Here is a 10,595-nt window from a genome sequence, read left to right as displayed (position 1 = left end):
AGGCAGTGAACTCTGAAATTCAGTCACGAACAATGTGGTCGATGGTCTCAATCAACCTGTAAAAAACGAGTAACAGCGCATGTTTAAGGACTTACTGTGGAAATTTGGAAATCTGAGGTAACAACAAATTCCAGACTTTGTGGTCCATCAACAGCATGGCGGTTCTCAGGAGAAAAAAAGATCAAGTATTTGCCCAGAAAGTTTACAAAACACCACTTTGGACATGAAAAAGAATGATCTATGGGTTAATATTGCTGTAGGCAAGATGTGCCTTTTGGACATATTAACATTTCGTTGACTAATGTTAGATACAAGAAGCTATAATGATTCATAAATGTCTTTCTCTGATGTGGCTCCAAGATGTACACCCTCGTTTGGAGGTGAGGCTGCCTCTTGCTTTCAGCCATCACAGCTGTGTCTACCCTCCATCCCTATGACAGCCCAGGCATCTTGCCAAATTAAAGTCATTTAAAATTCATGAATTAGTGAGATTAAAATATTGAGAAGTAATTGGTGATTTCCAGAATTAATTGGTATTATTCAAAGCAACCGGAAACTCTCATCAGAAAATTAAAAAAAAAATAAGCCAACGTTTAATAATACAAAATTTATTAGTTAAAAAAATTAGAATTTGTTCGTTACATAGAAAAGGAAAACTGAACACTCCCTACGACAATTTTAACTGTAAGCATACAAAGTAGGAGTGGCACGATGACCAGATCTGACGACTTCGTACTAATGCCTAAGCGAGCATCAGAACATTGGAAATGTGACACGGGAACGGGGCTTTGTGATACTTTGTTAACAGGCTGCATGTTTCGAGTTGTCATTTGGTGTGGCCGAAGGACCAAGATACTCACACCGTGTTCCAATGTAATGCAATTGCTATTAACTATAGCAGATGTCCCAGTTTGTTCCCCTTTTATAGAACTCGCTGGCCACAGCTGCTGAGGGGGCCAAGTTCACATAGTCTGTGCTGGGGTAGGAAAAGCACTCCGCCGCTCTGAGGGTGTCCACGTGTTCTGCCTCACAGGACGTGCAGTAGCAGACCGAGGGGCCGGCAGAGGGGAAGCAGTCGTACTGAGTGTACGAGGGCAAGTGTGAGTAGGAGTACTCTTCTGAGGGATTGCCACAGTTTCTGGGGTCCAGAGAAGGGGGAGAATTGTAATTCTCCGGAGCACACGCAGGTAGCTGAGCCAGCGAGTAACTGTAGTCTAAGGAACCAGACAGAGTGGAGGAATCCGAAGACGATCCTGGGGTCTAGAGAAAGCCAGGGAACAAAGAGCTTGATCAGTTAGACGGGATTCAAAAAGCTGAATAGAGAGGATTTATTAACTCAAGAGTAAGAACAGTAGGGAGGGGACAATGCAACACAACAAAACACCCAGCCCAACCCAGGGCTGCAGAAGTAATTTTATTTGCTGACTGCATGATTTCAGGACACCTTAGTCTATATTTGCCTTTTTCTTCCCCAACAATAAATCGCCTTGCTTCACTGGCTTCCTTTGTTGTAACCCTACTTTAGAGGACGCTTTGTTCTTAAACCACAAAATCCCATCGTGCTTCAAGTCACCTGCACGTCAAATCTTGCTGTGGGCCACAGGAGAAGCTGCAGGTGGCACCTTGGACGTTCTTCCACACGCTTAACCGTGGAGAGCAAAGCGAACCAGACACAGGTACCACTGGGCTCTTCAGTGCGCCCGTGTCTGGCAGACTCCAAGATGCACAACTACTCTCACTGAAGTCTTATCCCCAGAGGAGAAATGTACCTCTGCTTTCTCTTAAGCTGGTCTACAATTATTACTGAGAAAGCCTTCTTTGGAAGTCAGAAGGGAGCTGGGTGACTGGGGTCTGGTGTGTATTTTCTTGGAGTTAATTTCTCATATCCTGAAAATTTAGTCTGATACCTACGTGGACTTTTGACAAACCAAAAGAAAAAAGTATGTACATTAAAAAAAAAAAAACTTACTTTTTACGGTTTAAAAAACTATAGGAGTATCTAAAAGACCTCTCAAACAACTGGTGTCTACTAATGGAAATCTTACTGCGTTGAAATGATACCACATTTTCAAGCACGTGAGGTTCTCCAAGAATAGAAAATCCAAATTCTCTGAAGTATGAGGGCTTCTTTTTTTATTAGTAGTCTCAGACCCAAATGAGTTCTCATGCCTATACCAGACCCAAAACACCAGTTAGTGGGACCAGCTCAGTGCCAAAACGAAACAAAACCCCTTATCGGGATGACAGTCTGGTACTGTGTTGACGAAGCCTTAATGTCATTTTCCAGAACTCGAAGATCCAAGGACCATCACTTAAGTCAATGATTTCCAATTCACAGATGCCTTCACTACAGTTTGAACACATTCAATGAAGATTGCCAGGAAACCTTTTTATGGGCACACACCACTTTATTCGGGTGTAGCTGCCTTGGGAGATCATAATTGTGTGTACCCAAAGGTTTGCCCCCTGCCATGTGTGGTTACTCCGACCCCCACTGAGTTTTAAGTGGCTTCTGGGCTGTTTCCTGGATGACTTCTTAGTTGACAGGGTCTGTATGATTTCTCATGAGATGATGAAACCCTTTTACAAAGCCTTACTACTCCAGAGGAGGCAACAATAAGGTTTTGCAAAGAACGGAGATAAATTACCAGGCTCTGGTTAAAGCAGAAAGGGGCAGCTTGGAAGCTGTCAGGGAAATAGGGTGACGTGCTCTGCGTGGAATTGAGCAAGGGGTCCAGGTGTGTCTCTGTCTGAAGGTAGGACTCAAACACCTGGTCGATGCAGCTTGTATTTTCTTCACAAGAAACACAAGTGGAAAATTCTCGGGGTTGAAAGGAATTGGATGTGGAAGAAACCGGTTCAGATTCCAAATACAGCCCTAGAAGAGAAAGGGAAAAAGAGAGACTTTTTTGTTTGTTTGTTTGTTTGTTTAAAAGTTGCACTTATGACTTTGAATAGAATACTGTATTCTGAATATTTTACCATGTTAGGGAGGAGCGGGGCTTAAGAAGTTCTAGAAAAGTAAACAGCCAGGCAAATTGGATGTTTTTTGTTGCTCTAGTGAATTCGAGTCCCAGTTGCTCAAATCTGGTTAATAATGTGGAGAGTGGCTGTAAATATGACCAGGGCACAAATAAAAGAATGACAGTCCAACCTGTGTCTAATTGTCACAGTCAAATAATGGCTCAAGACTCTACTTTCTTGGACGATAAGGCATCGACATCCCATCTGTGGTTCAAGTAAGTCTCACCTCTCAGAAGGAAGGCTTTAGGAAAACATCTGAGGTCATGGGAAACAAGTCTCTTGATTTAGGCTTGTAGCTTTGCTAACCTTTTCATATTTTCTCAGTAACTTAAAGTTTGAGGAGTGATAAAAAGGGCAACGCAAATGATAAAAATAGAAACCAAGAATGTAAAGTGAATCAGTACAAAAAGCAAAGATGTGTCCTTAGGAAATATTTTCACATGCTAACGGAGTTAAAATAAGTTAGCTACCCATCAAGCAGAATTCTGAAAACGAGACTCCTCTTCTGTTTTATTATAAATAGGTTCGATTTCTGATCGCCAGCCTTAAAGGCTCAGAGAAGACAGGTTTAGAGTGTATCAATTAGATGACACTAGAACACTGGGTTTCTTGAAGTCTCAAGGTTCCTTAAGGTTAAGAGAAAGTGGCACATTCAGGGGTGAGCTACCACAAGCACAGGTTTCCTTGTGTCCGAGCTCCTGAAACACCTACCTGCTGGCTGGCGTAGGTAATACAGTTACTTGAACTGGGCTGAGAAAATGTGCAGTTGTTCGAGTTGCTTCCCGGGGAGAGAGGGAGGAAGGGGAGGGAAGCCCCTGTCGGTGGCTAGACACTAAATCAACAGGAGCAAAGGCATTATTCGAGAACCTGAGGGTGTCCTGTATTCCATCTAACAGTCCCATAAAAACGACAACAAGTTTCTGAAAACGATTCTGATCTGTTAGTCAAGTTCAGTGACTTGGTGATGAGAAACTGGAGCAAATGTAAAGAACTAACTCTCGGGACAGAATAGGAAGCAGCAAATAGACGTTTCGGGAAAGAAGGACAAAAGTGTGCCCTTGTTGACTTGCGGAGCTTGATCTGGACTCACTATGCCTGGTTCCCCTTCTGATTGGTTGGATTCCAATTAAATGGTGGTGTCTATCTTTACCCCTGAATCAAGCACTGAGAGACTCTTCTGAGATGGACTTTCGAGAGAGATTTTGAGGGAACCGTGACACGCGTTGTACTGACCTGCAGAAGATGGTGGGGCTGGGTCTGACAGGTGGACGCCGTTGCCTCCGGGCAGCTGCCAAAGCAAGAACATGACCATGGACTCAGTGCTCTCAGGAGAAAGTGAAGACATTTTCCCATGAACATCTCCCATTTCTATGAACTTTGGTGCCTTCTGCTCTAAGGTAAGCCAGATTCTTTTTTCTAAAAAAAGGTGGCTGTCATTACATACAACCAACTTTATTTCAATTCAGTTTTTATGTTTGCTTGGGTTTTTTCCCCCAATAGATTTTCCCACTTAAATTTTAAATTTAAGTGTAGATAAAAATGAATTCAAATGATTTGCAGATTACAGAGGAATGGAATAGTTTGAGTATGCCCAGTAAACAGCCTTTCTATTAAACAATTTAATTTCAAAGTGATAAGAGCTAAACTTATTTAATCCCAACCCTCTGTGACTTAGTCCATCGTTCTCTTCAAAATTTTCATCTACTGTCTGGAGGCTTAGCCTGGGAATTTGTTCTCCCACAAGGACACAATTCCTAACTTTGCTAATCCAGAGTAGCTAAAAGTAGGCACGCATGCTTACTAGCTATGAAATGTTACGATAGAAAATGTCCTTAAAGCTGTTGTCCGTGAGCTGAAGCCTATCTACCTTCTAGGTAATGCTCAGTCTTTCAACTCTGTATGAGTTGCTTTTTTTCACTATTCTACCCGAATACCTGAGATTTAGTGAAATTTATGATATTATCCCTTTTAACTATTTAAAGTAAAGCAGCCTGTACCTTCCAATTGAACTGGTAATTGTACTGAGTAATTTAGGACTTTAAAAAAAAAATTTCAGATGGTGCCTTTAAAGTTTAAAGGGACCAGCACTGCTCCGTGATCTGTGCTGGGAAGCCAAGTTCACCGCACCTCTCTCTCTCAGATTACAGGCATACTCACTCCCATATAGCGTGCCTCTGGGGTTGTTGGCCTCTGCTGAAGCAGGAGGTGGTGTTAATTTTGAAAATGATCCATGCTGTAATGTCATGAACCAGGAAGCTGGAATCCTTCACCAGCTCTTTATGCAAATATTTGGCTGCACCTTGAGCTGAAGGACTTGGAAGGAGTGGGTTTTTAAAAAATCTGCTTTATGGCTGAGCTCACATTAACCCCATTCCTCTCTGGGAATGGTCTGTGTGTCTGCCTACCCGCGTTATCTCCCTCAGTTCTGTTTACAGTCTCCTGCTCGATATTATCTCTCCAGCCATGGGTTCACTTTCTCCTTCACCCCAAGAATACAAAGAAAGGCACCTTTCTCTTAGGTTTCAAAACGGCACAAAAAAATACAGTCTACAATTTATAAAAACACATCCAGGCTGCTTTAAAAAAAAAAAAAGGGAATGGTTAAAGAAGGGTAACGTATATCCTTTCATAAACACTAACTCAAGTTTCCCTTTCTCCTAAAGGTAAAAGAATGTGTGTGTGTGTGTGTGTGTGTGTGTGTGTGTATAGGGTTGTTTACAAACTGATCTGGCCGAAATAAATTTTTTTTTAATCAAATTAAAAAATCTGACATGCACACCTTTCTCCTGGCACTGTTTGTCACCTGACATTTGCTTCAATCTATGACTTCCATTCATGATTGCCTTCAAGATTTCAAATGGTGGGTACAACTGTGTATAACAAATCAAGATAAATACTTTCCTGCTTTATATAGTTGATAGCATTAACCCTCTCCTTGCCTTGAAGCTTCCTGGAGGTGTCCTTTGATCACTGAACAAACTGGAGATCATCTCTGCTACACCAAGGGTTCTCTACCAAGAAGCAGGCATACACCGTCCCCTGACAGCCGCCGTCCTTGCCTGCTGCATATACCCTTACTGCTTTCCTAGAATCCCAGATCCTTCTGATGGTTCCGAGTGAGGGGTTTTACAGCTGGTTCTCATGATTCAATCATCAGTGTTACTTCCCTGTGCCTGTGAGGGCGCTTGGGCCGATATAATATTCCAGGAAGCCAAGAAGGGTGAGCCTTGCTGTACATGTCCCCAAAAGGCATTGGTTCAGAAGGACTGCTTTATTATTTCTTGGGGGTGGTGGTGGTGGGGTGAGTAGCTCTCAGAAAAAACTTAGATAAATCACACAGCTCCAGGAAATGGATACTGGTCAGATACACAAGTGAAATGTTTTATCCTTTGCTTTCAATCCTGTAGTTAGCTCGCAGGGGGACGGTGGCCAAACCTGCGGGAGGCCAACAGCCATAAAATCATCATGCCCAAGTGGGACTTCTCCAGGTGCACTGAAGCAGAATTCTACCATGTACCAAAGCTCCTTAATGAAAGATTATACTTTGTTTTGAACATCCTGATTTTTTTTTTTTTTTTTTTTTTTTTTTTGCATCAGAGGCATTTCCTAGTTCTCTTGTTCCTGGTTTTATTAATTTTATAACTATCTCTGAACTGAAGGAATTGATGGTTGAGACTACCAGAAGGATGAATTTAGGGAACCAATAGGTGGGAATGTGTTTTTGTTTTTACATGAAGAGTTAAGAAGAACCTGGCATGTTTTTAGCTCTGCCTTTAAACTGACTGTAAGACTTTGAACTTCAGCTGGACTAGAAGCATGCAGATCCCCATCTATCTACCTCACCTGGTTGTTATAAGAACTAAATGAGATAAGGAGTGTGCAAAAGTGCTATCTTTTAACCACTGTACAAACCTTCTGCAAACGGAAGGAAGCTTTATGTTAGCTAAAGTTACATACGAACTTCTCCAATGAATGTAAAAGTTGTGCTGTACAGGCTGAACCACAGCACGCTTGCACCTGAACTTGAAACTCTGAGCAAAGGGAGTGAATGGACATCACTGGGGAGCTGGCTTTCAGTTCTTGGTTGTAATTTTAGTTGCTTTTCATAAATCATGATAATGACAACTCTCATTTATGGAGCACTTGCTAAATGGAAAGCACTCGTCCAAGTGCTTTATATGCCATAATCCATCTAACCCTCCTAAAATCCTATCGTCTCCAGCTTAAAGATGCGGACCCAGGTGATGACCCCGAATAATTGCTCCAGGATCCACATGTACCACGGAGGAGCTGAGATCTGAACCCAGGCCACTGGTTCTAGAGCCTGTTCTCCCCACTCCTATATCATTTGCCTCTTCCCACAAAGACCCATTTCAAGAAAGTCGAACATTGCGCACAAACGGCACCAGGCTCCAAAACCATTGCAGGGAGGACGCCAGAAGCTAGAGACCGGACGGGTCCTAACGCTGGTGATACGGACTCCGCTGTCATATTGCGCAGGCGCACAAGCAACCCACCGGCAGAGGTACGATCAAGGGCTTTCAGCAATGAATTACGCTCTGTTGGAGGAGAACCCCGCCTAGTTTATTTGGTTCTGCTGCTGCCCTGAGCACTCGTGGCAGCACCGTCTGCTTGAGAAAGTACAAAAAGTGGCAGGGTACCCTTAGGACTGCCCACATCACCTCCTGATAACCAGGACCGGCTTAAGGCTTCATTCGAAGGAGGTGATTCTACACCCCGAGCTGTCTCTTCTGCAGACACATGGCCCATTTCTGCTGGGAACCTTCTATGCCTGGTGACTTACGGATAAATGACCTCAGAGGCTGGGTTTCATACGAATGAGAAGCAGGGGGCATTTGCACCGAGATTCTCTCCTTGAAGGGCTCGCTAAAATGACATGAGTTTTTGGGAGAGACTTTCTTTGCACGTGTGAGGGCCCACACACCGTTTTCCTACCAGCATAACAACCTACTTAGCTGCTGGGGGCTCCTCTCCCAGCACCAGGCCAACAAGCTGTTTATATTCAACTATGATCAATGAGGGACGAGCTCCCCCCCAAATCCTGAACCCCACGACATTCTCTACCTGTTCTTTGGGGCTTCCGGTGGGGAGGGGGGTGAGGGGGTAAGGGGCAGAAAAGTTATAAAGACGCTGAGGAAGGCCAGGTCTGGGGACGGTGACTGCGCTTAGTGTGGCCTCCAACACCTTTCCAGACACAGGGTTAAATGAGGCCAAGGCAAGTTGGGGAGCCCGGGAAGGGTTGATGCTTACGGTTCCCCCTGAGGCCGCCTGGTGTGCCCTTCTCTGCTGCAGCAGCTCCTTCACCGTGATCTTGACCCGGACACCTTGATACACCTTCGGTTTTTCTGGGGGAAAAGCGACTGAGTCAGTGGTCCAACGGGTGGTTTGGATGTCAGACTGGGATGTGGGGGAGGGGTCCTCGTTATAGGCTATGACGCAGGAGACCAGGTTTCTAGGTTTGAAGAATGCAAAGAGAATGCTGAAAGACAGGTGGGAAGGAACCCCACATTCCTTCAACTTCAAAGGATGAGGAGAAGCTGGGCAGGTTTCAGGGCCTTAGTGGGAAGAGAACCTATGGGTATCTGTGGGGCCACCCATCCCAGGCTAGGCCCTATCCCTAGACCAATAGCACACAGGTTTTTCTGCTCAGGAATGTGGACAGCAGCCTAGGGAAGCTCACCACCTTGGCTCAATTAGGGGAACCTCGGGCTCTGGGACCAGCCTGCCGTGTGGCAGCAGGTATTACGGGCCTGGGAGGGGCCCACCCAGCAAGCAGGAGCCGCTGACAGCCCACCCCACCGTGATGCCCCCACCTTGCGGAAGAAGCTCTGCGTCCAGGCTTCACCAAGCCAATCAGGCTTCTGAGGAGGCTCTAACCTCTACATGCCCTTGGTCTGGAAGCCAGCCCCGGGGACAGCGGCGGACAGGGTGGGCGGGGGTGCGCGTTGGAGAGCCCTGTCCTCCGGCCGCTGAGGAACTTGCCAGACCGACCACAGGGAAGGGACCAGGCCCGGGGCACTCCCCCCCTCCGAACTTTTCATCAGCCCTGTCACCCTCGCCCCCTTTCTCCGCCTTTCCCGCTCTCCATCTTTTTCCTCCTCCCTCCTCGGGCCCCCGCTCCTGCTCTCCCTTCCCGCCGCTTCCCCCCCCCCCTCCCTTTCTGGTGCAGGCGGCTCTCGGCGGCGCACTGAGCCTCCGGGGACAGTGCAGCCGGCGGAGATGCCGCCCTCGGGGCCGGCGGGGCTTGGCCGCACTGCCCGGCTCGCGGGGACGCCGAGCGGCGCGGGAGGGTCGGCGGGGAGGGAGTCCGGGCGCGCCGGGAGCGGGGTGGCCGCGGTCCCGGGCCGACCAGGCGAAGCCGCAGTGAGCAGGTGAGACTCGGCGGGCTTTGGGCCACGCGAGGCCGGGCCGGCGAGCTTTCGCCATCTGGGGTGGCCGCGGGAGCGCCGGCAGCTCCGGCCCTGACCTCGACCCTGGAGTGAGCGCCGGGGCGATCGCGCGGGAGGGGCCGGGTCCCGCAGCTCCCGGCGGCCGGGCGGGTTGCCCCGGCGCCTGGCTCCAGTGCAGGGCCGCCAGCGCCGCGTCTGGCCACTGCGGAGAGCGCAGCCGCGCAGCAGGGAGGCCCCGCACCGGGTCCGGGGAGCGAGGGGGTCTCCCGGGGAAAGGAGGCGGCGCTGTTCGCCGCGCAGACCCGGGGAGCCCCGCGCCTGGCCCGCCAGGCCTGGGCTCCACGCCCTCATGGCGGTGCCGTCTCGCCCACACGCGCTCGCCGAGCGCCTCGCGGCTCGGGGGGCAGGGGGTGCGGCCCCGGGGCCGCAGAGGGGCTGCCACCGCCCACCCCTGCGCGGCCGGCGGCGCGTGCGGCCCGCGTCCCGGGCTCTCCGTGAGCCTCTAGCTCCCCCCGCCGCCGCTTCTGGGCACGCCGAGTCCGCAGCGCCACATCCCAGGGTCACAACCGTGGCCAAGGGAAGAGCGGCTGGGGGATCGGGGTACGCGACGTCCACAGCGGCCAAGCCGGCCTCTGGGCCTCTGCCCTGGGGAGCAGGCCGCGAGCTGGGAGCGGCCACAGCGTGGCCCGTGCCCTCTCGGGATCCCCGGCTCCTACTTGGCAATACCTGACTTTGTGCCTCTCTGTTCTATGCAGGAAAAGCTGTGGAAAGGCACCCGGATCGCAAGGCCCCTGGCTCGCGTGACCCGACCCCAGGAGAAGCAGCCCAGTTACCCGACATCGTGGTCAGCAGCAGCTGGGGCGCTGGCTGGGTGCTGGAGCTCCAGGCACTCGGCGCCTCCCAGGGCCCCTGTGCAGGGAGAGAAGCAGAGATGCAACATTTTTAAAGTTTCACAAAGCATCCAGCTGCACCCAGGTTCCCGGAGCAGGAGACAAACAGAATTAATGTTTTATACCTTCGGGTATAGGTTTGAGTTTTTCCCCCCTCATGCCAAGTATTTAAAACCTCTAGAAACCCATGATTTGACAATCAATGATTGCGCGATACTTTCAATTTGAATATTCAAAGGCTTAACAAAATGGACTATCTTCTGCAGAAATC

At 48.5% G+C, this 10,595-nt stretch overlaps 1 protein-coding gene across 5 annotated transcripts; it reads right to left on the bottom strand.

The window, feature by feature from the left end:
• Positions 1–605: 605 nt before the first annotated feature.
• Positions 606–10,506, bottom strand: POU2AF3 (POU class 2 homeobox associating factor 3). 5 transcript variants are annotated; one of them, XM_047693316.1, is made up of 5 exons: positions 10,268–10,506; positions 8,296–8,524; positions 4,258–4,312; positions 2,649–2,878; positions 606–1,260 (listed from the first exon to the last, which is right to left on the bottom strand). In XM_047693316.1, exons 1-5 carry the CDS (start codon positions 10,393–10,395, stop codon positions 889–891), a joined length of 1,014 nt encoding a protein of 337 aa, XP_047549272.1. In that variant the 5' UTR covers positions 10,396–10,506; the 3' UTR covers positions 606–888. The 5 variants fall into 5 exon arrangements, with proteins under 5 accessions (XP_047549272.1, XP_047549273.1, XP_047549275.1 ...); XM_047693317.1 differs by having other exon boundaries at positions 4,258–4,440; positions 8,296–8,390; XM_047693319.1 differs by having other exon boundaries at positions 4,258–4,315; positions 8,296–8,390; positions 10,268–10,332.
• Positions 10,507–10,595: the final 89 nt, after the last annotated feature.

Source organism: Lutra lutra, chromosome 10 (assembly GCF_902655055.1).
Source record: "Lutra lutra chromosome 10, mLutLut1.2, whole genome shotgun sequence".
Lineage (NCBI taxonomy): Eukaryota > Metazoa > Chordata > Mammalia > Carnivora > Mustelidae > Lutra > Lutra lutra.
Note: the sequence above shows the minus strand (reverse complement) of the source record. Positions and strands in the feature narration are given on the sequence as shown.

Excerpts from the sequence above, each read along its gene's own strand:
- POU2AF3 (XM_047693316.1), bottom strand. The coding sequence starts at position 10,395 with ATGCTTTGTGAAACTTTAAAAATGTTGCATCTCTGCTTCTCTCCCTGC. Across the intron at positions 8,525-10,267 it reads GCTGCTGACCACGATGTCGG|CATTCTCTTTGCATTCTTCA; the intron begins GTAACTGGGCTG and ends CCTGTCTTTCAG. Across the intron at positions 1,261-2,648 it reads TCTGCTTTAACCAGAGCCTG|ACCCCAGGATCGTCTTCGGA; the intron begins GTAATTTATCTC and ends GGCTTTCTCTAG.